At 56.5% G+C, this 25,729-nt stretch overlaps 1 protein-coding gene across 9 annotated transcripts in view; it reads left to right on the top strand.

Annotated features, from left to right (window-relative positions):
• Positions 1–25,729, top strand: part of DYSF (dysferlin) — a 221,972-nt gene that overhangs the window by 107,007 nt on the left and 89,236 nt on the right. For all 9 annotated transcript variants that reach the window (XM_060026401.1, XM_060026399.1, XM_060026397.1 and 6 more), the window contains 8 exons: positions 1,301–1,432; positions 1,517–1,683; positions 2,489–2,603; positions 2,892–2,997; positions 3,253–3,395; positions 5,098–5,271; positions 20,686–20,779; positions 21,271–21,348. In XM_060026401.1, the coding sequence (XP_059882384.1) occupies positions 1,301–1,432; positions 1,517–1,683; positions 2,489–2,603; positions 2,892–2,997; positions 3,253–3,395; positions 5,098–5,271; positions 20,686–20,779; positions 21,271–21,348 (1,009 nt within the window). The remainder of the gene's footprint in view (positions 1–1,300; positions 1,433–1,516; positions 1,684–2,488; positions 2,604–2,891; positions 2,998–3,252; positions 3,396–5,097; positions 5,272–20,685; positions 20,780–21,270; positions 21,349–25,729) is intronic.

Raw genomic sequence — 25,729 nt, 5'->3', positions numbered from 1 at the left:
TTTCTCGTCTCATTCAGCTCCACGTCCCAGAGGAGACCCTCCTCTAAGCTCACACACATGAAGCCTGGGTAGTTAATGTATTACTTCCTCTAAGGAACCGTGTGTTATTCTAAAAGTGAGGCATTTCTGCTCTTCAGGCCGTATCTGACCCTTGATTTCAGTCAAAGGGTGAAGCAGTTGCGGAGAATAAATTTTTTATGTTGGGTTGTTGTGGTTATTCCATTTTGGCAGAACTTCTGAAAGTTTCAGGATAAAAAGCAGTTGAAGACCAGTGAATAGTGGTTAACAGGCTGATAAGCACTTAAAAGGGTAGGGATATCAGATGATACACTAACATCCAGCCACCCCCCCCCCAAAAAAAAAAACAAACTGAAAACGAAGGGAGAGGCTTTAACCTCCTCCCCTTTCAGACCTTTCTATCTCTCTTTTTTTTTAAAAAAATAATTAATTAATTTATGTTTGGCTGCCTTGGGTCTTCGTTGCTGCACGCAGGCTTTCTCTAGTTGCTGTGAGCGGGGGCTCCTCTTCACGGCGGTACGCGGGCTTCTCATTGCGGTGGCTTCTCTTGTTGCGGAGCACAGGCTCTAGGTGCACAGGCTTCAGTAATTGTGGCTCATGGACTCTAGAGCGCAGGCTCGGTAGTTCTGGTGCATGGGCTTAGTTGCTCCGCGGCATGTGGGATCTTCCTGGACCAGGGTTTGAACCCGTGTCCCCTGCGTTTGCAGGCGGATTCTTAACCACTGTGCCACCAGGGAAGCCCAGACCTTTCTATCTCTTATAAAGACATGTTCTACAACTGCACCATTAAATATGGTAGCCGTATATGGTTATTTAAATTTAAATTAATTAAATAAAACTAAAAATTTAGTTTCTCAGTCACACCAGCTACATTTTAAGGGCTCAACTGCCACATGGGGCTAGTGCATTGGACTGTGCAGATATAAACCACTTCCACTGTAGCAGAAAGTTCCATTGGACAGTGCTATTCTAGACGAGAACAGAAATGAGGATGTGGTGGGAGAGGGGAGAATGGGGACTCCTGGTCTAGACACGGCTCGTCTCTGCAGAGAGCATCTAGATGGGGAGGATGCAGTCTTCTCCTTTGATGGGAAGGAATCTTGGCCGGTGGGGGCGTTTCTTAGTCATACACCCCTCTTCCATGAAATTCTAATAAGTCCTCCAACAGAGCACATACCTGATGGGGTGTCAGGCTGGTATGCTCAGGCCTGGAGGCTCCCCCAAGTCGAGACATACTGACCCTGAAGGGGACTGTGGGTTTCTCTCCTTCTCTGCTACCCAGTATCCAATGGAGGGGGTGCCTGGAGCCCGGATGCCAGTGCAGATTCGGGTCAGGCTCTGGTTCGGGCTCTCTGTGGATGAAAAGGAGTTCAACCAGTTTGCTGAGGGCAAGCTCTCCGTCTTTGCTGAAACCGTGAGTGCCTGACCGCCTGCCCACCCTACCCCCGGCCCCAAAGCTACCGCAGCCCCACTCACTTCTCTGTTGCTCACTCTCCAGTATGAGAACCAGACCAAGCTGGCTCTGGTCGGGAACTGGGGCACAACGGGCCTCACCTACCCCAAATTTTCTGATGTCACGGGCAAGATCAAGCTACCCAAGGAGAGCTTCCGCCCCTCAGCTGGCTGGACCTGGGCTGGAGACTGGTTCGTGTGTCCAGAGAAGACGTGAGTCGTGGACAGGGAGGGCTTGGGGACCCCGTTTGCCCCAGCCATTTCTCTGAAAGGGCCTCGGCTCTATTCATCCCTCTGTCTACGGCCGCTGCCCCTGCGCTGGTCATAGCGACTTCCATTTGAACTCTCCCGGGACTGGGGGATCACGAGGCAGCATTCTTTTCTGCAAGGGCTCTAATGATTGGAAAGTCCTTTATGATTAAACCGAAGCTGGCCTCCAGTGGGCTTTGCGTCCACTGGTTACGGCCTTTTCCTCCAAGATACCACAGAAAACCCGCTCCCTTCTCTGCGTGTTAATCCCTCCTTCAGTGCCCCTCAGAACAGCCTCGTTCATCCTTCTCCATCTCATCGCCATCTCCACCTCCTTCTCCTCTCTCTCTTTTCCAGTTCGGTTGATATTCAACAACTGTTTGTTTGGTTTTTCTTTTTACTTTTGAAAAATTGAAGAGTAACATATATTGTAGTCATGTACTCAAATCTTAAGTATATAGCGCGATAACATTTTACATTTCTACAACTATCTATTGAGCTTCAACTACCCACCGGGTTTTCGACGTCTTCAATTGGCTTCCTTTTCTCTTTCTTTATCTTGGTGGTGACTTCCTCTTCTGTCTGCAAGTGTCTCCCTGGGTCTCCCCTTGACTCGCTGCCCCTCCTCTCTCTCCCCTCATCTCTCTTGTTGTTGGTTGGGGTGAGGCTGACACAGGAAGTTTGGCCCAGGCTCTGGGGTGCTCTGCTGGGGGTTGTGGACGGCCTGGGGGTCTCTTCGGCAGAGGCTCTGACCCGCCCCCGCCCACAGCCTGCTTCATGACACCGACGCGGGCCACCTGAGCTTCGTGGAGGAAGTGTTTGAGAACCAGACCCGGCTCCCCGGAGGCCAGTGGATCTATATGAGCGACAACTACACGGATGTGGTAAGGGGGTGCTCTGGGGGCAGGTGGCCTCTGCTTTCCTGGAGGCCTGGACATTGGGGCCCAAGAGGGGCCTGTGACTGAAAGAAGAGGAATGTTCTCCCCTGCTCCCACGTCCCCAGCGTCAATGCCCTGGTCTCCAGAGGGACAGTGTGTGAGATCTGGCAAGGGTAGGACACTGAGCCCGAGTCACACCTGGGGCTTTAGAATATATGTTGTCAGGTGGCATCTTCTCATCTTCCCTGATCACGTCTGTCTCTTCTCACGCTTGCCTGGCCTGTGTTACCCCAGAACGGGGAGAAGGTGCTTCCCAAGGATGACATCGAGTGCCCGCTGGGCTGGAAGTGGGAAGATGAAGAGTGGTCCACGGACCTCAATCGGGCCGTTGACGAACAAGGTGGGCAGCACGTGGAGCCCAGTGAGCACCCGGCAGACTCGTGAGGCATGCTGGAAGGGGTCACAGTTGAGTGCAGGCCCCTTGGGCCTGGGGTTCTGGCCTTCACTGGGCTACTTCATCTGGGGGACTTCCTGGGTGAGCCCTCACTGTAAATTACAAATTGGGAGTCAGTGGCCACTTGAAAGTCTGTGAATGTACCCCAAATGGAGAGATGGGGAATGGCCAGGCAGTGAGTGATGGGCACCTCTCCCCCAGGCTGGGAGTACAGCATCACCATCCCCCCGGACCGGAAGCCGAGGCACTGGGTCCCTGCTGAGAAGATGTACTACACACACCGTCGGCGGCGCTGGGTCCGCCTGCGCAGGAGGGACCTCAGCCAGATGGAGGCGCTGAAGAGGGTGAGCCCAGTCGGCGGGGGGAGGGTGGGGCATGGGGAGGGGTGAGGCCCCGGGGAGGGGAGGCCAGCTGGGCACAGGTGCACACCTCTGTGCAGGGGACATGTACAAGACACACGGGCTCACTCGAGATGCTCGCAGATCGTACCCAGCACTCACACAGATGCACACGGACAGAAAACATCCAAATGCCCATGACCAAGCAAGGGGATGCACTTGGAATTCACGCACAGACCTGGAAGGTGCGAAGGCGTATCTAGAGTGTGTCTGTGGCTAGGTGTCCGAGGGGCAGAGTCTGAGACAGGGACTCGGCTGCATGCAGTTTACTGAGGCAGTACTCTCAGAAGTGCCAGGAGCAAGGATGTGGTCTCCGACAAAGTCAGCTTTGGCTTGAGCTGTGGTTCGGGAAGGGGCTCAGCCTGGAGCACTACAGAATCCTCCTCACCAGGCAAGGGGGGTGGGCTTAGTACGGTCTTAGCCGTCAGTCACTGGCTGGGGGTTGCTGGGGGCGTGCTGGAGGGAGCCTGTTCCCTCCAGCACGGCCAGTTCCCTGGAGAAGGGGGACGCTGGTCAAGGGGCTTGGGTGGGCTTGGTCAGCATTTACCAGGGGGCATGTACACAGTGTGAGCACACATGCCCACGGCCGTGCCCAGATACTCTTGGGACACAGACAGGTGCAGAGTGAGCTTGTGTGGGCACACGAGTGCCTGTACCTACCTGCTCCTGGGGTCACACAGATGCCCGTGTCGTGCACAGCCTCAGGGCCTGCCTCCCTGGAACCCTCTTGGCCTGCGTCCTTCCTTCCCAAGCGCACGTTGGAATTTTGGCTCGAGAACTAGGCCTCCCCCAGTCCGGGAATAGCCTTTGGCATGACCCGAGTCCCTTCCTCTCTCTCTGGTCACAGTGACTGTAGAGAGGAAGGTCACTGGGTCCCAGGAGAGGCAAGGCTTTTGGGCAGCAGGCTGTTCCTGGTGGCATGAACCAGACTCCACGCTCCCTGTGAGGGCACCCAGGGGACAGAGGCAAAGCCTTGCCAGGTGGTGTGCCTTGCCTGCTCCCTCACCACCAGCATCGTTCCTGGAGAGGGACGCAACTGGCCTCCGGGACTGGCACTGTCACCGAGCTCATGGCCTGGGCCTGACCTGAGGGTTATCTCAGGTCACGAGGTGGATGGGAAGGGGCTTCCGGGGCTCCCCAAGGCTGGGAAAGGACCCCTTGAGAAGAAGTGCGGGGGTCTCTCCACACTGACGTAGGCCTAGCCTCATGGAGAAACAGCCTGGGGCTGGGAAATGGGCTCTTCATTTTGCCTCTGAATTGCAGACCCGTTTCCACTTTTATAAGTTGGGATATGAAGAAGAAAAAGGAAATGACAAGAAAACCCTGGATTCGTGAAATCCACCCAGAACCCAAATAAGCAAACAAGCCGAAAGCCCAGTGTTTTCATCACTGCTCAGCCTACCTTCCTTTCTTGGCTCCTCGGAGCTCCCCACAGCCTAGGGAGCCTCTTCTCCTCCTCATTTCCTGACCCGGGGCTCAGAGCCCCCTCCTCCGGGCGGCCCTCGCAGGTTTTCCCACCTGGAGGGTGATGGTGTGTGGTGTGTGTGGGGGAATCGTGGAGGGCAGGGAGGGCACAGCTGGAGCCCAAGCCAGGACTCCCCGCCAACCTGCCAAGTGGCCTCTGAGTCTGCCCTGTTCTCCCACGCAGCACAGGCAGGCGGAGGCGGAGGGCGAGGGCTGGGAGTACGCCTCGCTCTTTGGCTGGAAGTTCCACCTGGAGTACCGCAAGACAGACGCCTTTCGCCGCCGCCGCTGGCGCCGCCGCATGGAGCCACTGGAGAAGACGGGGCCTGCAGCTGTGTTTGCCCTCGAGGGGGCCCTGGTACGTGACAGTGGTCATCTTGGGTTGGTGGGGTGCAGCGTGGTCTCCCAGGGCTGTTCAGGGCTGACGCAGGAGAGGTGCAGAGGACCCCGGGACGGGACTTTGGCTTCAGTCCTCTGAGGTTGCGTGTGGGGAAAGTGAACACCAGTCTGGGTGTCCTCCTAAAAGAAAATAGCTCATTTCTTGGCACCAGAAGACCCACGGCTTTTTTGGTAATTGAGAAGGGACCAGGGGAGAGGGCCCCAGCCTTTTGATGGTCTGACCTGTGACGGGGGCCAAGGGACCTGGCTCTTCCTGAAGAGGCTGGCTGGCCTGGGGTTGGGTCTCGGAAGCTTTGGCCTGGTCCAAGGGAGTAGCCTGAGAGGTCTAGTGACCCTGGATGTCCTTGGTTGGACATGAGTCCTCCTGAGAGGAGGCTATCTTGTGCGCATCCTCGGGAATTTTGGGGAGAGATGTGCCTCAGAGACCAAACCCCAGGCTGGCTGTGCTGCCTCAGAGGGTACTTCCCAGAGCCAGTGCAATGGGTGTCAGGTCAAGGTTATCCAGGGTCAGGATGATGTGTTCCGCAAAAGAGATGAGCAGACCCTTCCTGGACAGTCTGAGTGGGACATTCAGGGCCAGGAGATAGCCTGTCCCCCACTCTGTTGGTTTGGAGACTCCATCCAAGCATTGGGCGTGAGATGCCTAGGAGGAGACACCTTCTCTGAAATCCAGGTAGGACTGCCTGTCCCCTGAGGGGGCTTTGGGCTGTGACACAGGGGAGCAGGTCCCACCAGCTTCACTGGCTGATGGAATCTGAGTGTGTCCACGTGAGCCAGCTGTGTGTGTGCGCGTGTGCGTGCGTGCGTGCGCGCGCGTCCGTATGAGCATTTCGTCTGGGTGCGGAGCAGTGTGTCTTAGCCCTCAGCCAGGGAGTACAGTGGGGCAGGCCCCTGACCCGATGGGATGGCTACAGAGAAGGGAGTTGAGCCTGGCAGCGGCTCCGAGGGGTAGTGGGAAGAGCCTGGAGGTTCCATCACTCCCAGGGGTGCCAGTGTGGGAGAGGAAACCCTCCGGGGCCCAGATGATGTCAGAGGCTCTGGAGGGAGCCCCTCCTGGGTCTTGGGGGCCAAGTGGTCAGGAGGCTGGAAGGAGACGGCAGAGCTCTGGGCTCTCTGGGGCCCTGAGCTGGTGCTCAGGTGGGAGTTGGAACTGCCACCCAGGCTGGAGCAGCTGCAGTGGGGAGTCTCCTTGTCCTGTCAGAAGGGGCCTAGCTTGGGCACAGGGCAGTGCCTGGGGGAGGTTGTGTGGTTCCAGCTGAGGAGTGGGGAATAAAGACCTCAGCAGGCCGCAGAGGCAGGGCCAGGTCTGAGGGTGCTTGCCCTCTAAGGAGCCAGGACTCGTTTTCATCCGACGGAAACACAACCAAAGTGGGCTGAAGAGAGAAAAAGAGCTTAAGAGCTCAGATTGCTGGGAATCTGATTCACCGAGGTGAATCAGGCATTAGGCCTGGCAGGAGCTAGGGGCTCACACAGTGTCCCCGACTCGCTCCTCTGTCTTGGCCCCGTTCTCACACTGGCTCTTTCCATGTCGTTGGCAAAGTTGGTACCTGTGACAGAGGCTGACGCCACCTTTGCAGCTAGCACAGCCCGGCGGGCATCCTCTGTTTCCTCACAGCTGGAGACCCCAGAGCGGAGAGTGCGCTTTCTCAGTAGTGCCAGTACTGCCTCGTGTGCGATTGACTGGCTCTGCTTGGCCCTGTGCCCACACCAGCCCCTGAGCCTGAGGGCGAGGAACGGAATGTTCTGAATGACCGTCCTGGGTCACGCCCCTTTTCTGTGGTTGACAGCCCCACAGGCTGGGGAGAAGAGCATCTGAAAAGGAAAAAACCCCAAACGGTGGTGGACTCAGAGCTATAGATGACGACCACAGGACTCTTCTCTCTCTCTTTTTTTTTTTTTTTGCGGTACGCGGGCCTCTCACTCTTGTGGCTTCTCCCGTTGTGGAGCACAGGACACGCAGGCTCAGCGGCCATGGCTCACGGGCCCAGCCACTCCGCGGCATGTGGGATCTTCCCGGACCGGGGCACGAACCCGTGTCCCCTGCATCGGCAGGCGGACTCTCTACCACTGCGCCACCAGGGAAGCCCAGGACTCTTCTCTTGAATGAGCAGTAGGAGCAAGTGTGGGTTGCTGAGTGGAGGAGGAGTGCTCTGGTCAGAGCTGGGTTTTAGGGCCATTAATCAAGTAGCCGTGGAGGATGGCTGGGGCCGGAGAGCCTCCCATCAGGAGACCATCAGGAGGCTTGGTTAGAGATCTGGGAAGACGTGACCATCTGGGGTGGGGGCCAAGGGACCGAAGCAGAGGGAGGTGGAGTAGCAGGGCTTGGGGAGGGAAGGGTCCAGTAGGCATCAGACGCTCTGCTGGGTGGACGGTAGGGCCGCTGCCATCGCCAGGCCACGGGGCGGGGTGGGCCTGGGGCTGCGATGAGTTCACGGTTGGCACTGGCAAGTGTGACGCACATGGTGAAGTGCTGTATGAGGAAGATGGACCTGGAGGCTGCCTGCCAGGCGGCCCAGGGCAGGGAGGCTGGGGGCGTGGGAGCTGAGCATCAGCTGTGAGGCGAGCTGGCTGAGAGGAGAGAGGGCGCAAGGCCGGAGGTGCCCAGAGACCTGTGGATGGAAGCGTGGATGGCTCTGGGGCTGGTGAGGATCTAGGGGAAGAAGACGAGCAAGGCTGGCGGACTCACTGCCAAGCTTTCATGGCTCAGTGACTGGGAGAATGAAGAGGGCCATTTCCCAGAACACAGAAACCAGGCCGTTTATCCTTTACGTGGGAGAGAAATGTCATGAGGGAGCATTGAAATCAAACGTCAAGTGGGAAAGTGAATGATTGTGATGCAGTTGGGACTCGCCTGTGAAATGTGGAAGAAACCGAAGTAGTGAAGCCCAGAGTCCTGAGGGAACTTTGCTGACATAGGGAGCCAGAGGCAGACAGTGGTTAGAACGGCTGGATCCACAAACCTGGAGTTGAACACAGTCTTTAGGTGTGACCAGCACTTGGACAGGACCACAGGCCCATTGGACAGAAACTGTCTGGACCACTCTACTTGAGCAAATGAGCCCCCATCAGCACGCGTGCTCACACACACACACACACACACACACACATGCACACACATGCATGCACACACACACTCTCCCCTTCCATGGTCACCTTTACATGCTTCCTGCCAGGACCGAGGATGGCCTGGGTTCCCATCCCTAAGTCTGCTGTCCTTCATCCAGGGATGTACTGGTGCTCCAGCTAAGGCACTGGGGCTAGAGTCCACCCTGCATCATTGGGGCAGATGGTTGGGTTTTCTGGGTGCCAGGACCAATCTATCGTTCTGGGTACTGACCTTTGCCCACTGGTCACTGATGCCTGCCGATTCACTTGGCGGGAGTGTGGTGGGGTGGGTGAGGCTTCTGAATGGCGCTGGTTTGGTTTGAATTCTGCTTCCTCTGCTTCAGCTGTGGATAGGTCACTTGTCCCTTTAGTGACTCTGTTACTTACGAATGTCACTACATGTATGGGTCCTCGTAAGGATTAAGGACATAACCCAAGTACAGAGGTGCTTCTCAGTTTTAATGGACATAAGACCCATCTGAGGATCTTGTTAAAACGTATGCTCTTGATCTGCTGTCTGGGTGGGGCCCGAGAGTCTGCATTTCTAACAGCCCACGCTGCTGGTCCAAGGACCATCTTTGAGTAACAAGGATGTCGGGTGCACAGTGCATCCCGAAGATGAGGGAGGCAGTCACATCGACCACTACCGGGTGCCTCTCTGAGGGAGGCAGGGTGTCTATTCCTGACTGGAGGTGTGTCACCAGGGCCCTAGAGAGCGAGGCAGGGGCAGGTGTCATGTTCTCCCTGCTCCTTGTGGGGAGAAAGCGATCTTTTCTTCCAAGCATCCTCCACCTGATAGTGGAGGCCTGGCTCATGGGAAACCCCTGTCCGATTAGGAAGAGGGATATTCACGTGTGAATGCAAATAAACCCAACAGAAGCTGCATCTCCGAAGTGCTGGAGGGCAGACTAAGGGTAATTCCAGAGTGACAGCCCCCAATGAGGGTGGCTTCTTGGAGGAGGGCCTGGGGAGGCAGAGCTTGGAGGAGTCCAGGACTGTGGGTGGTAGCCAGGTGGGCTTTCTGGTAATCTGACAGTTCTGTATGTCTGGGTGCAAGGGCCAGGCCTGTGGCGCCCCCTTGCCTCCTACTGCCCGTCCCCTGGCCCATGCGTCCACCAGCAAGCTGGGCCTCACTTGCCAGCTCCCCTCCTGAAGACGTCTCACTGCAAGGCAGGCCCAGTCTGCTCATTAGCACGGGCAGCCTTTCCCTGAAACCTTCTGCCGGGGCCAAGCCTGGCTCCCTCTGCGGAGCGGGAGGCCCTGGCTCTGTCTGCTAATCGTCTGCTGTCTCCATCCCGAGCATTATTTTATTTTCGTATTATTCTTTTTCCAGCTAATATCCTGGCATTCCCAAAGACACCGGGTTTCATAATCTTCCTGGCGTTCCCAGGGAGCTGGGAAGTGGAGCACAAAGCTGCTATTATAGCGTGTTCCATCCAGCCTCCCTCTCCTGCCCCACACCCCTCGCTGCCGCCGCCACCGCCACCGCCGGCGTCCACCCAGTCACCCCCTCCTGACGCCACCAGACTCTCTGAGAACGCTGGTGACGGCTGCCGGGGATGAGCTCACAGAATCCATCCTGTGGCCCTTGCCCTGGGCCTGCCCTCCATGTGCGAGGATTTTTCCAGAGCCCTGTCTTTGCGCTTGGCCCGGCGTGTCTGGAAGGGTTTTCTGAGATGCCTGAGCCTGGGCAGGGAGAAGAGGAGATGGAGACCCGGCCGCGTGTGCTCCTAGTCTTGGAGATTTTTAGAGCTGGAAGGAACTTTCATGTTCGAAAGCACTCTCCACCTGGCTTTGGTGCTACTTGAAATTGGATGCAGAGTTGTGGGTGTGCATGTGTGATCTGTGTGTGCACGTGTGTCTGACGTGTGAGCACGTGTGTGATGTGTGTATGGATGTATATGGCGTGTGCACATGTGTGATATGCGTGTGTGTGCCGTGTGCATGTGTGTGTCTGTGGTGGGTAAATTCTGATGTAAAGTCCATGGTTTTCTCCAATTCTCAAGAAAATCTAGGATCCAAAGAGGGTAAGAATTACAAAAATCTGTTTTACCTTGTGCCGAAGACCAGGCTGAGAGCTGTACGTGCATTGTCTCATTTCATCCTCACAGGGACCCCGGAAGGCTGGATTCTATGATTATACCCATTTTACAGTTGGGGAGACTGAGGTTCCAGAACTGCACTGTCTAATATGAAAGCCACTAACTAGGTGTGGCTATTTAAATTTACATTTAAAGTGATTAAAATAAGAAAATTCCGTTCCCCAGTCACACCGGCCACATTCGGGGAGCTCGACAGCCACGCCTGGCTAGTGGCTACCATATTGGGCAGTGCAGAATAGTCCCATCACGACAGAAAGTTCTCTTGGACAGTGCTGCTCTAGAACAACTCTGAGCCCCTAATGTAGCCCCAGAAGAAACTGAGGCCTGAGAAGGAGTTTGCCCAGAGGCACGGCATGGGTCAGTTCTAGAACCAAGGCCAGAAGAGCGGGCTCTTCTGCTCTCTCTCCCCAGATTCATCTCCCCACTTGCTATGAGGGCATAAAGTCCTTCCCCCATAGAAGGCCCTTGAGTGGGGTCCCAGGGAGCATCATGGGCGCTGGCTGGAGCCCTCAGCTGGATGCATCCCCCTCCTCGTCTTGTAGCCAGGCAGCTTGGCCTCCCTGGAGCAGCTGGGCAGCTAGAGAGGAGTTGGCACCACTGCCCCCAGCCAGGAAGCCTCCAATCGGTTGGCAGGGGCCTGAGTCCTGACCTGAAGTGCCAAGGACCCACAGAGACAGGCACCCCCAGCCCCTGTCAGGGGGCAGGGAAGGGCAGCTGGGAGTCGGAAGGGCTGGGAAGGGGGTCAGGGAGAAGCCGGGGCCAGAGAGGAGGAATTTGGGAATTTGAACTGGCTGAAAAGGAGGTCAGATGTGGGTGGGGAGGGGAGGGGCCGTCTCTGGACCTGGATGAAATCCTGCTGTGTGCGGGGGCACCTAGGCATGCTTCCTAGAGTGGCTGCTTTGAGCAAGGGCAGCACCTGGGCGGTGAAAGGGCTTTGCCTTATTAAGTAATCAAGACCCCTGGCTGGGTCTGTGGGCCATTGGAAGGCGGCTCTGTGTCTCTTGAATGTCCTAATCAAGCACCTGTTCCACACCTGGCATTGTGCTACGGGGCAGGTTGAGGGCCACCGGAGGATTACACAGAAGGACCATTTGAGTAAATCCTCTAACTGTGTGGACTCTGGGTCTATCTCACTCAAGATTTGGACGCCGAAGCCTGCGTGCGTCCACTGAAACTTGTGTGTCTGCGTACCTGAGACACAATGCCAGCGCACAGGTAAGCATGGACTGTGTGTGTTACTGCTGGGTGGGTGTGATGGCTGCACCCCCTGTGTGTCATTATACACGCATGAGGGTGTGTCCACAGTGGCTAAGGTGACCTTATAATTTATTGTCTGGTCTGGACACTATTAAAAATCATGTTGGAAAATAGGCATAAGCTAGGCAAACGAGGACATACAGTCGTCCTGATGACGGAGGCACTCTGGCATGGCCTAAAACCTGCCTGAGCGTCCTCTGCAGACTTCAGAGACCTGGAAAGCCTAGAGGGACACACAGGCACATGCAAACACAGACACTCGTGCCAGCCCACACGTGGCATTGTGGATTCTCCAGGTTTCCTAATTCCACTCCCAGGCTCCCCAGGGGCTGGCCGGTAGCTCTGCAAGGAGTTTCGCAGCTGCTCTCAAGCCCTGGCTCCAGCTGTAAATTAAATGGGGTTGCACACTCGCCTGCTATTTCACTTAAGGTTGCAATCAGCCCTGATTAGGAAGGGAGGGCTGTGTGTTCCCAAGTTTTCTCTTTTACAGGGTTCTCCTCTGGCCTGGCCTGTGGGCCTGTGTGGGGTTTCCCTGGAAGCGGAGGCCAGAGCAGTCAGGGCAGTGACATGGGTGTGGGCTCCCCAGGGCCCTGACTTGGCACTTAGTCCTGTCCTGCCTCAGATCCCTGCTCAGGTGCTGAGTTCCGATGGGGAAGCAGGAGCTGGGAAGAGCCCTGCGGGGGTCCTGGGAGATCCCGGGCTCTACCAGCGAATTTCCCATGCACCCTGAAGGAAAACATGAATCTCTGGGTCCCAGTTTTCTCACTTATCAGATGGAGGTGATAACAACACAGCAAAAATAACCCCCTCCCCTTACAGAGCAGGGCTTGGCAAACGATGGCCCACTGGCCAAGTCTGGCCCTCTGCCTTTTTGTGTAAACAGGGCTGTATCAGCACAGCCACGCTCATCCATACGGCTGCTGTCTGCTGCTACAGCAGCTGAGCAGTTGCAACAGCGCCTATATGGCTGGCAAAGGTGAAAGTATTTACTCTCAGGCCCTTTATGGATAAAGTTTGTCAGCTGTTCTAGAGCATATGCTGTGTGTCAGGCAGTGCCCTCTGCGCTGTTCATGTATTATCTCATTTAGGCCTCCCAATAATCCTGAGGTAGATTTTATTAGTGCTCCCATTTTACAGAGACACAAACTGAGGCACGGAGAAAACAAGTAATAATTATTTTAGTGGTATTTCCTTGGTTGAAGGAAAAATCTTATGGATAATGGCTGGGTTGTACAGGTTTATAGCACTCTTCTCTCCATTGTCATTTGTTATTTGGGTATCCCAGCAGAGCTGATGGTGAAGAAGAGATCCTGGCAGGTCACCCGAGGCCTGCCTGTGCTGGTCGACGTTTAACAACTGGCTCTCCGGAAAAAAATCCAGCTCTTCTTGTAGCATTTGCTCAAATGGTCTAGATATCCCTGCCATGGCCAGTTGCAAGGTCTCAGTGTGAGATCACAGAATGTGGGGATAGGAGGAGATGAGCAGTAGCACACCATTATATAGTGTTTATACGGTACTTCCACCTCACAGATACTCCAGATGTAGATCACCTTGGGAGCAAGATAACAGTAAAAGGTAGCGGAAGAATTTGGAAGTGATGCTTTTGAATATTCATCACCTTTGTTTTAGAAATGATTTCCGAAGTTACAAATTTATCTGATTTAATTTTTACAAGTGACTGTGTTTAACGAACGGCTTGCAAATGGCTGGAAATTTAATGATCTCTCATGAGCCCTGAGAGCCAGCTCCAGCACCCGCTGCTCTCTGGGGTCCTCTGATCTTGTTTACATAAAGAAGGAGATTGGGGCTCCCCGTAGTGGCGCCTTTCCTGTCAGCTCTGTCACCTGTGCTCTTTGGATCCATCAGACACAGGACGTGAGTCCTTCCTGTGAGGTGAGGAGGGTAGCTGGCCCCTGAAACCCATACGCTTGACTCCGCTGGGGCAGGGCGTGCCCTGGTGGCCCCTGGAGCCACCTCCGAGGCTCCGTTTTTTCCTGACCGCCGTGAGTGTGGCTTCTGTGTTTCTGTCCCCCTCTTACTCAGCCCTGGGGAGCCCCGCTGCTCAGCCTGTGTCTTTTTGCTGCATCCTCCTCTGCTCTGGCCCCTTCTGTCTCCTCCGTGCCTCTGCTTTATAGATCCTGAACCAGACCTCTGGACCCCGTGTGGGAGTGCCAGAGGGAGGAGGCATGTGTGTGACAGCCTGTGTGCAGAAAGAATCTGAGAAATGCCAGGGGTCTGCTGCTCGGTCTTGGATCCACTTTAGGTGGGTCGAGGCGTCCCCTTCACGGACTCCTTGTTTTCCCAGAACCTGCCCACCTTCTCCCTGTGTGGCGGCCAGCGTCCCGGGATGTCAGCCCTCAGCAGAAAAGGTGGGCTTGGCCACTGGCTCAGGGGACCCCTGGGGAGCCCAGGCATCTGGGAAGGAGAGTTCCTCACCCTCCTGAGCTCGGGCATCTCCAGGGAGCCGTGGCTGCCAGCGGGGCAACAGCGGGTTGGAGGCCCCCCAGTCCCCTTGGGCGAGCAGTAGGGTCCCTCCCACAGCTAGCCACAAGACCAAGTGCGTGGCCACAGACTGCGTGGCTGCCAGCCCCAGCCTGGGAGTCACATCGGCATGAGCTATGGAGGTAGGAATGTGACTGTGGGAAACTCAATGCCCCGAGCCTGGCCTGGGGCTGGGGAAGAGTGTGAGTGCGGAGTGGGGGTGAAGGGTGGGTGGGTGGAAACCAGACCGTTAGCTACCCCTGCAGCCTGGTTCTGCTCAGGGCTCCAAGTGAGAGCAGAAGGAAGCCAGCCCCGCTGCTCCCGGCCTCGCCCTGCCCCAGCCTTGCCCCTCTAGCCAAGCCTTCCCTAAGCTCTGGGTGGGGGGCAGGCCTCCAGCGTGTCACTGCTGCCCCTGTTCCAGCACCCCTCTTATTCCCCTCGTCCGGGAAACCTTCCTGAATGGGACCTTCCGAGGGCCCACCCTGTTCCATTCCACCCCACAAATGGCCCCATCCTGGGGTGTAAGTGAGCCCACATCACTCTCTCTTTCTCTGGTGGCATCTGACCCTGAGCCCCATGAGGGTGGGAGGTTGCTGTCTGATGCACACTTTCCTGTCCCTTTCCCTGGGACCTTAGGCCTGAGTGCTGTGCACATGCCTTAGGGCGGGGATGCTGGTGATTCATTTCATGCGATAAATCTTCACCGAATGCCTACTAAGTGCCAGACACTGGGGTCAGGTGCAGGGGATAAAGGAACGTGCATGCCTTACCTATACACATGGAAAGATGGATGCAGGAGAGATGCTAGGGGAGGCTGGGTAGGGGCTGCTGATAAAGGCAGGGCAGTCAAGGAAGTGTCCAAGCCTCAGTGGTGACTGAGTTGAGGGAAGAGCTCAAGTTAGCTTGTCTGGAGGGCATTCCAGGCGGTGCGGACAGCCAGTGCAAAGGTCCTGTGGCAGAGGGATGGTGATGAATTCCAAACTTAAAGCCAGAGGGCAGGGATGAAGGCGGGGGAAGGTATTGTTCAGCATGAAACTGGTGAGATGAAAGAGTGAAACTGGCACCACTGAATGCTGATTACGTGCAGGGACCTGTCAAGGGCTGTGGGTCCGTTTCATTTAATTTCCACCTGTGGTTCTCAGCTGGGGACAATTTCTATCCCCCACCCCATCCCGCAAGGGACATTTGACAATGTCTGGAGATATTTTTGGTGGTCACAGCAGAGGGAGGGGGGCAGCTCTGGACATCTAATGGCTAGAGGCCAGGGATACTGCTAAACAATGCACAGGGCAGCTCCCACAGCAGAGTTATGTAGCCCCAAATGTCAGTAGTGCCAAGGCTGAACCCCCCTGCATTTGCCTCAGTAGCCCATCGGGGTGAGTGTTACCACGATGGCCGCTTTACAGTGAGGAATCTGAGTTTCAGGCTTCCCTGAGGCGCCCCCAGCTACCCTCCTCCGACCCATACTGTGAGCTCCAGGCACCTGCCCCCCACCCCGTTTCCTGGTGCCTGACACAGAGCCCGATTCCCTGGGGACTGGCAGCCTGATGTTCTCTGTGTCGGAGCTTCAGGGTCTGTAAGATGAATGAGTTGCTCTGATCATCTGCTCTGTGCACGTGCTATGCAATGTCAGGGAGTCGCAGGCCGCTCTTCTTCCGTGCAGTCGTTAAGTGGCTTGGCCTTTGTGTGCCATAGTTTGCCCGTCTGGAGAACAAAGGCACTCACAGTCCCTGTTGGAAGGTGGTAAGGTGTTGGCAGGATTCTGCTGTGAGGTTAGATGCTAAGGGCAGCATCTCTGCTGCGTCTCCACTGACCCCCTCTTCTCCCCTCTGCCAACGTCATCGCTTTCTCAGGGGGTGCTTCCCTCAAGTCAGGCTCGGCCCAGGAAGTTCCTTTAGCCCCAGACAGTTCCCTCCAGAAAATGGGTGATTATGTGACAGGAGAGGCACCTACAGAGACTGGGGCTCAACTTGGAATTTTTTCCTTGATCAGTAAATATTTGCCGAAGCCTTCTGTGTGCCAGGCATCGTAGCGGGTTCTGGGGACACAGCAGTGCCCCCATGGAGCCAGAGAGACAATGAACAAAAACGTTAATATAGCAAATGTGTGGGGTAATACGTGCTATGAGGAACAGTAAAGCTGAATAAGAGAGTAGACAGGGCTATTATGTGGGGTTGGGGCGTGTGGGGTGGGAGATGTGACGGTGTGGATGTGAACATGATTTTTGACCTTTGGTCACGGAAGACCTCTCTGGGGAGGTGACATTTTATGTCTCCACAAGCAGCAATACCTATTTTCCAACTCGAATATGGGAAAGGCCTGGCACAAAGTAGGTGTTCAATAAACACAAGTGGCATGTCAGAGGGACGGGCTGACGGGAGGGAGATGCTTCCCAGGAGCTCCCAAATCATCTTTTCATGAGACTTCATTGTTTGCTTTGAGAGAAATTCCCAAACGTGAGCCATGTATGTCCACGTGTGAAAGCCAAAAATATGCTTCAGAGTGGAAAAAGCGTGACATTGGATCATCTGTGTTAACGCGCAGGGTGATCCCCTGACCTGGCGATGGGCTGGTCTTTGTCATCAGCTCTCCCCAGAAAGGTGTGTGCTCATTCATCCATTCACTCATTCTCTAATTATTAATGGGGCACCCGCTGTGTGTGAGGGGTTCTGCTGGATGCTGGGTGCATGGGGGGAACCTCGCAAAGCTCTCTGTGGGAGGGGCAGACAGCGAACAGGTATTTACAATGGAGGGTGATATATGCAGTAAGGGGGGAAATCTGGGGCTCTGTGGGAGCCCACGGGAGGTGTACCGAACTCATCCTTGCAGGGTGACCCTGAAGGTGAGACTGGATGTCTGAGGAAAAAGCCAGGGAAAGAGCAGGGCAGAGAGAACTACGTGCAGGAGGCCTGAGGGCGAGAAAGGGGACCCTGGGGGTTCAGTTGGTTTGAGTGTGGAAGCAGCATCCTGACTGCTGGAGACTCAACGCAGGGGCTGCCACCGGGCTGGGAGAGGGGCCGGCCTCCGCTCTGCTCCTAAGGTCTGAAGGGGATTCGTGGAGAGCCCAGGTCCCCCCTGGGAAGGTCAGTGGGCCAGAGGATGTAAAGGCACTGGCCTGCTGTGTGGGGGGAATTCTGCCCAGCCTGGGAACCTGGCTGACCGCAGGGCTGAGGCTCCTCTGGCGGGACTGAACTTACTGGGGACTCTAGGTGCGTGTGTCGTCCTGGTTCTCCTAGCTTCTTCCCAGCAACCCCTGTCTGTCTCCTTGAGCAGGGAGGGAAGGGGAGGCGGAGGCAAGGCCACGCCAGGGTGGCAGATGGGAGTGGGGTCGGACAGAGGCCCTGTGGACCAGAGGGAGCGGCTGTGGGCCCCTCCTCTGGAGACAGGGCAGGTGGGAGAGCCTCGGCCGCCCCTCAGGGCCATTCCGAGGGAGCGCTGGTTCTGCCTCTGAAGGGTGTCATTCTCGGTGCCAGGGCCTGCTGTGGGCCAGGACTGAGCCGGACCTGAGGTACCTGGCCCCGGCCTTGTGGAAATCCCAGGGATGGGGACACCTTTTTTTATCACAGGCAGGCGGCCCTGCCTTTGGACAGAGACCCAGAAAGTGCTGCCCGCTGCTGACGGGACACGGCTGGGGGGCCACCTGGAGCAGGTGCGCGCTGAGTGGGGATGTGCCCTGGAGGCAGCCTGCAAGCGTGGAGGTCCCTGCAGGCACCTGGTGGGAGAGAGAAATCACGGGGCCCATGGGAGCTGGAGGCGGCTTCCCTCCCTGCACTCACCTCAGTGCCCTACTTGCTGGCGTGGGACATATGTGTGGCCAGGGTGAGGTGGAGGGGCTACAGAGCCTGCCCTACCCCCGACCAAGGCGCTCTGAGCTGCCTGCGCTAAGCCTCGTGGCACCTGGGGGCTGGCCGAACCCTGGTTCCAGCATCCTGACCTGCTTTCCTTGGCGTCCCTGTACCTCACGCCTGGGGTGGCCTGCTGGGCCCCCAGCTCCGGCTCTACGTGCGGCCTCGTAGACCCTGCGGCCAGAGCTACTAGCTGCTGGGCTTGGTGTGGGTGGCGGCAGGGCCAGAGCTGTGAGGCTGGGCCCAGCGCCTCTCCTGGCGGGAACCCAGGATGCCCGGGACCCTCGCCTGCCGGGAGGGAAGATTGCAGATGCTGTGGCCTTTGGGTTCTCACCTGTCTGTAGTATGGCATCCCTCCCTGTTGTCCTGCTCTCGTGTGTGTGTGTGTGTGTGTGTGTGTGTGTGTGTGTGTGTGTGTGCATGCATGTGTGTATGCATGTGTGTGCACGTGTGTGTGTGCACGCGCACGTGTGTGTGTGTGTGGAGAGAGGTTGATTGCTTGATTGACTGATTTTAATTTCTGCCCGGGACTGCGACGTTGCACTGAAATGTCTACTTTTCCAGCTCCTGGAACAATTTTGAACAAATATGGGGTATATGAATACCACCCCTGAGCACAATTAGTAACTTCATGGTTTATGACTTCCCCAGGTGGTGTGCTAACACAACATGTGATTTGTCTTCCTAAGAATCCCAGCAACTCTCTGAGATAAATACTGGAGAATTATCCCAAATTTATAGAGACTTGTGCAGAGAGGTTAAGCAACCTGCCCAAAGTCACACAGCTAGTAAATGGTAGCTGGAGCCCAAGGAATCTGATTCTAGAGCTTGTGTTGAAATTGTGGCCAAAGGAAAGGCGGGGGGGGGGTCACCGTATCTTCCTGTCAGAAAGTGGGGTGTCCTGTGCTAGGAGCCAGAGCCCACCCCGTTGTAGCCGGACCTCAGTGGGTCCCCTGGGAGAGCAGATGAACATGTCTTTCGCCCGTATATGTTTTATGGGCTCTTCTGTGGGATGGAGGAGAGGATGACTGCCTACCTTTAGGTTGCATTTCCTTGTTGACCCAGAGTGACCAGGGCAGGCCTTCCCTGGTGTCCTAAGATGAGCTGATCTGGGGGAGGACCAGCATTCTTGGCAGGGAACGGTAGGAGCTTGCACTGGGAGCAGGTGCGTGTCTGGGCCAGCTTTGGGGAGCATGGCCTGCCCGATTGGATTTGGGGGAAGTAAGCCCTGGTGTTGGAGGGGGAAGGTGGAGCAGGGCACTGGGGGTCTGACCAGGACCCTTCAGGTGGTGAGAGCCATGGAGGGCTTCAGGCCGGGAGCCGGGTGCCGAGTGTGGGTAATGCAGCTGGTTCTGGTCCTGGGTGCGGGCGGATCGGAAGCCGGCGGGCGGGCACCCGGGGAAGCTTCTTGGACTGGAGGTCTGGGGCTAGGCCCTGAGGGTGGAGAGGAGGAGCACCTAGGTGGCCGTACATCTAGGGGGGTGGGGCCACGATGTAGCTGCAGGGCCTGGGGAGAGGTCGAGACTCCTGGGGAATGGCTGCCGCCAGGTGGGGGGCATGGTGGCCTTGGGAAGTGGCTGCTCTGGGTGGGCCTGGGCGGGGTGAAAATGCCACGGGAGGGGAGGCCGGGGTTTTCTTTCAAGGGTGTGCGTGCTTGTGTGTTGGGAAGAGGGAGTGGCGAGGGACTGGGGCAGGTGACAGTGTGGGGAGGGGGGAAGGGCTTGCAGAGGAAGCGGGCAGTCTCTCTGTTGGGCTTCTGCCGTGGGAGGCTGGTGGAGCTGGTATCACAGAAAGCCAGGTCTGGAAGGACGGGCTGCCATGTGACCGGCACATTTTCAATTTTTGTGGGGGCCTTGAGGTCCCCGCTGGGGCTCATCCCTGATGAGGGGCTGCGGTGTGGCAGAGGTGGTGGTGGAGGGAAGCAGTGCACCAAGGAGGTGGGCATCTGGTCCAAGGAGGCTGTTTAGGGCCCAGTGGTTAGAGCCCAGCGCGAACAAGGGCAAGGTTTACACACAGCTTCTGAGGCCGAGTGCAGACCCACCCTGCGTCGACTCCTGTCCCCTGTCCTCAGACTGAGGCCTCCTCTGACAGTCAGCGCAGTGGGAGCTGATGAGAGACAGTGGAGGAGGCAGTGCAGCTTCTCCCCAGAGCTGGGGGCCCAGCTAAGTGCCCGTGTGTCCCTGGCACCAGCACCGTGTCCAGACATGTGTTGGGTGGGACAGAGATGCTAGACAGGGCCCTCCAGACTCGGGCTCCCCTAAACTCATCAGCCCGGGCAGATCCCCACTGGATTCCCTCTCAGAGAGCCCCTTCGATTCCTTCCTTCTAGCAAACTCTAACCTCTTAGGCTGGAACAGCTCAAAATCCCATTCTGGCTTGTCTGGTCTCCACTAGAGAGGGAGAATTTCCCTGTGGACTTAACACTGGGGTCTGGGAAGGCGCAGCCCTGGAGTGAAATCAGAGCTTTGGGCAGGTGAGGGGCCTCGTCTAAAGGACTCTGGGGACCTGACTCTCCGAACCAGTCTCCCTGCCACCCCCAGGCTCTGGGGTCAGAGTCTGCGGTGACCAGCTCTCCATCTCCAGGGCGGCGTGGTGGACGACAGGAGTGAAGATTCCAAGTCTGTCTCCACCTTGAGCTTTGGCGTGAACAGACCCACGATTTCCTGCATCTTTGACTGTAAGTGACGTTTGGAGGTGCCTACAGGGGTGACACGGATGAGTGTGTAGCCTGACGTTCCTGTTTGTGTGGGTCACATGGTCAGGTGTATACGTGGGGGCTGAGGAGGACTGAGTCTGGGTGTTTTGTTAGCGGGTCAGTGTCTCTTGGCTTGTGTGTGTGTGAACTCAGCCTGAAATCCAGCATTCAAGGCGCTGTGCATTCTCACTGCCCCCATCATCTGTGACCCCTCCACTCCTTCCCCCTCCTCTGCCACCTCCCCAGCTGTCACCAGACCCAAGGACACATCACTTGGGGGTCCACCTTTGGGCTGTGGTCTGCTCTCCTGATCTTGAGAGCAGCTAACTCCAGCATAGCGTACACGTGTCGTTTCTACCATCCAGCCCCTCTGTGCGCTGCCCCCTCTAGGGACACCCTCTGTCCTCCCCTCGAGCCCCAGATCTTGGTCACCCCCAGCCCCTCAGCTGGCATCTGTTTCTTCCTCGGTGCAGACGGGAACCGCTACCATCTACGCTGCTACATGTACCAGGCCCGGGATCTGCCTGCGATGGACAAGGACTCCTTTTCTGGTAGGTGGGAGGAGGGAGGAGAGCCAGGGACCAGGGCCTGAGGGCTGGGAACAGAGTCATCGGGCCTTCAGACCACAGGGAACATGGCCCAGGCTTCTCCTATGGTGGGTCGGGGGGCGCTGTGTTTGTTGGGTTTGTGGAGGTGAGGGCTGCAGTCAGGTCACCGTGTCCTCCTGGTTGTCAGGTGGCCTGCTTGACCCGTCTGCAGGTTTTGGTTTTACTGACCATCCCCTCCTCCTGAAAGCCCCTCTGGCCTTGGCCCCTGGGACACCCCTCTCTCCTGGTCTCCTGCAGCTTCCTGCTGCCCTACCTGCTCCTACTGAGCTACTGCCCTCTAAGCCTGATGCTTCCGAGAGTTCTGTGTGTGTTCTCTTCTCTGGGCGCTGGGTTCCCCCAGGCAGCCCAGTAGCCACTCCTGTTGGGGAAGCTTCCAGGTCTTTAGTTCCTTTATGTCCAGCCACATTCTCTATGTCTCCCCTAGAAGCCTCAGAGGCACCTCAGTTCATCTCGTCTAAGCTGAACTCCTTGGGACCCCTCCCCCAGATCCAGGCCCCCCTTTACATCCCACCTTGGTCTTAGTATCACGTCAATGCGCTTCTACTGCCCATCAGGTTGGTTAACGGTCAGGTGCCCAGTTCTGTTGATTCTGGCTCCTGAATCTGTCTCGGAGATTGTTCCCTCCTATTCTGCATCGTGGCTGCCGTCTCACACTGGCCTTGCTCCTTTTATCTGAATGCTCCAGTCATCTCCTGGCCTCCCTGTGACCTTCCACACAACCCCAGACACAGCTGGTCATGTCACTCCCCTGATTTCAGACATAGACACTAACAGGTAAATCCCCAACTCTTTAGCCTGGCAGACAACTCCTTCGTGATCTGACCCCTTTGGATCTCACCAGTTTCATCTTTCCCTAATTCCCCTCTATCTGCTAGCTCTGGCTACACCAACTTTCGTCAATGTTTGTCTAGTTCTTCCACATTTCTGGCCTTTGTGCTCAGTGCCTAGAATGCCTTCCCTCCCTATTTTTAATCCAGTGAACTCCTACTCATCCTTCAAGACCCAGCCCAGATGCCCTCTGACTCTTCCCCAAGCTGAGCTGGTTGTTGCTTCCTCAGCACCTGGCCAGGAGCTCACCAGCACCTCTCTCAGAGTCCTTACCCACTGCATAGATTACTTGCCATCTACCTCTGTCATATTCTTCCCGCCATGACTCTGAGCTCCTCCAGGAAGGGACCTTGACTTACCCTTGAGCCTGCAGCAGGTTCTAAAGAACTAACACTAAGATACCTAAAGAGCTAGCACTTACTAAGTGCCCACTATGAGCCTAGGCGCTTTGCTGACGTTTTTTCACGTACCCCTTACCACTCTCCTGTGAAGCAGGCATTGAACATCCCCATTTTACAGATGAAGAAACTAAACTGCTTGAGTTAAAATAGCTGACAAGTGATGTACCCCACTCCAAGTGCTTGCTACTCACTTGAGTAGATCTGAGTTCTTCTATGGGAGTGACCTCCTGTTCACAGAATGGCACTCAGCTCATGGCCAGGCGCCCGTCCTCCTTTCTGGACCCTGCTCCTCCCTGACCTGGGGACAGCTGTGCTTCCTCGTGTTCCTCTCCTCTCAGTGACCTTTTCTCGAGCCCCACGCAGCCAGGCTCAGGGTGGATGGAGCAACAAGCACATGGGGATTGGCAGGTGGTGGTGGGGGGGTTGTGGGAGTGTGGGGGAGACCTCTGCAGCTGCAACTTCCTGGGAACCTTGGCCGGGATGCTTTCTGAAAATCAGCACCTACCCCAAGGAGAAGAGAAGTGACCTGATTCCCAGTCTTGCTTCCTCTTCCTTCGGGGGAGGGTGTGAGAGGTCGGGGTGCAGGCGGCAGGTTTGTGTGTGGGGGGTGGGTAAGTGGGGTGCAGGTCGAGGGCCCCTTGTCCTCCACTGGCCGGGCGGGGGGTGGACCCTGCAGGGAGGGTGCTCCTCCCGGGGACCCGCACCTCTGGGGACTGCAGGCAGGGTCAGCCTGGTACCGGGGCCGAAGGAGACGTCACACTTTCCATCCTAGCTCCACCCCCTCCCCCAAATAAACATCCCTTGAGCTTTGAGGGCACTGCCCAGGCCCTGGCCGCTGGCTTCTGAATGAAAGGCCTGATTGAGCGGCTGCTGGAAAGGAAAACAGCAGCCAACACGGGTGAACCTATAAAACCCAGAGTGTTTATTTTCACTCCCAAACCCTAAACCAAAGCAGTTTCTCCCCTGGAACTGACCCTGAGGTGGCTGGAGGCTGTGCGTGGCCACTGGCTGGCATTTCTCAGAGGAAACTCCTGTGTGAATCAGGAATGTCTGGGGTCTGGGGAGGGTCCGGCACAGAGTCTGTCGCTGGTGTCGTCTTCCAGCCTGCTTGCTGGCGTCTGCAGCCCAGAGGGCTCTCCTTGGGAAGCGCTCTGACCTTGCTGCCCCGGGCTTTTCCCCAGCGGGGCCCCCATGAGCCTGTGCTGTGCCCTCTGCTAGTCCCTTGTGTGGTGGGCCTTGGGGCTGCCACAAGGCCAGTGCTCTCTCTATTTCTTCTCCTTGACTGAAGGTGTGGGGGATACAGGAATTGTCCAGGAAACACTTGTTGAATAACACTGAACTCGGTCGGGGAGGGAGGCTTGTGGAGACACTGCCATCCAGGCTGCCTGAGGATTTTGCCTTGGGTGGGGTTTGAGTGGAGGCCCGGCATCAATTCTCTGGACCACTGGAAGGGCGAGTGTGGCCTGTGCTTGTGCGCTTATGAGTGTGTGTGGCCAGCATAGTGATTAGGTATAAAAAATGTGAAATGATGCTTGATTCAAATGGCTTCTCTTATGTTGGGATAGCGTTGCCACTGCTGGGTGAGCATCTGGAATACAAACTGGATCTACTTTGAACAGAAAAGACAGGACTCCAGAGGACTTAGAAATCACTTGTCCTCAGTGCCGTACCTGCTGGGCAGCATCGTGGCTGTGAACAGCGGTCAGAGCTGAGTGGCTCTTCCCTGTAGACGGATATTTCTCAAAGGGGATCGGGGAGTGCGCTGTCTCCTTTGCCCTGTTATACTCCAGGGAATTCTGCTTTGCCTCGACCCCCAGCCGGCGACCACCGGTGTGGTTTGAGGGAGCCATAGGCTCTGCTTACAGAGCTGCCGCCAGGAGGGAGGACCCTTGGGCAGCTCACATTCCAGGGCATGGCCCTTAGCTTGAGGCACCCAGAAACTCCTCCTTGAGAGTCTCATGGGTCAGTGGGCTCAGGGGCCCCACTTGGTTAACGAAGGAGATGAGAGAAGGCTAGTAGGTCAGATGCCAAGTTATTCATTTATGGGGGTAGAGTGTCTGCCAAGAAAGCAGAAGGTCCTGTGCCCTCTTTGCTGGCCTCGTGGTTCCAGGGAGGTCAAAGCTGTGTGCTAGTTGGGTGGTCCTGAGGGGCGTTGCTGCCACGCCAGGCCACAGTGAGGTCTGGTGAACCATGGTTGCCCCACAGCTGAAGTCACCTCCGTGGGGACCAGTGCTTTCGTCTCTCCCAGATCCAGACTCTGGCTTGGGTGGGGCTGGGGAGCCCTTGCTTGTGGGCTTCCTCTGTCTGGACTCCAGTCCGAGCCCACCCCCTCTTTTGAAGCACAGCTTTCTGTTAAGTTTGGCTTTGGCTGGGGGAATTCTCCCAATGAGCTTAAGAAGCTGTTTTCCAAGGTGTGCTGGAGGCTTGTGAAATGCTCCACTTAAAAAGGGTTCCTGAGCGAGAGAGACTGGGAAACCCTGCACGCTTAGCGATTTACGAATCACGGTGGCATTGAAGGCTGGGGTGGCTGCAGGAGTCTGTTGAACGTGTTTAGCGTTCCTTCATTCCCCGAGAACTCGCCTTGCGAAGAACACATTTTGGGGAACTCTGATGGACAGGATTCAGCCCAACTCGCTGAGCACAAGTCCAGGACCGTTTGCGATCTGCCCGCCTGCAACCTCCTCCCTGGGGCCCCGGGGTGCTACCTTCCTCCCCTCAGCCAGACTTGCTGTTCCCTGAGTGCTCTTTGGTGCTTTTGCCAGTGCTGTGCTTCTCTTTGGTCCACCTCGGTTACCTCCTTATTCTTGAGACTCGGGGCTGGAGACCGCCTTTGGGGGTACTGACTTGACGCCACCAGACTCCAGGGCGTACCCCCACCCCTAGCGCCTTGAACGCTCCGCCGTGAGGCTGCGCATCGCTTTGTATTGTAACCGATGTCTAGTTACCACTTCCAAGCAGCAGCCATGATCTTCAGAGCCCGGACCGTGTCTCGTACACCTTCCTATTCAGAGCACTGTGCCTACCTACCATATGTGGGTCAGTCAATAACTGTATGGTGGATGAATGACGGATCGCAGGTAATGCTGGAGTGAACA

This window comes from Delphinus delphis, chromosome 12 (genome assembly GCF_949987515.2).
Source record: "Delphinus delphis chromosome 12, mDelDel1.2, whole genome shotgun sequence".
NCBI lineage: Eukaryota > Metazoa > Chordata > Mammalia > Artiodactyla > Delphinidae > Delphinus > Delphinus delphis.
Note: the sequence above shows the minus strand (reverse complement) of the source record. Positions and strands in the feature narration are given on the sequence as shown.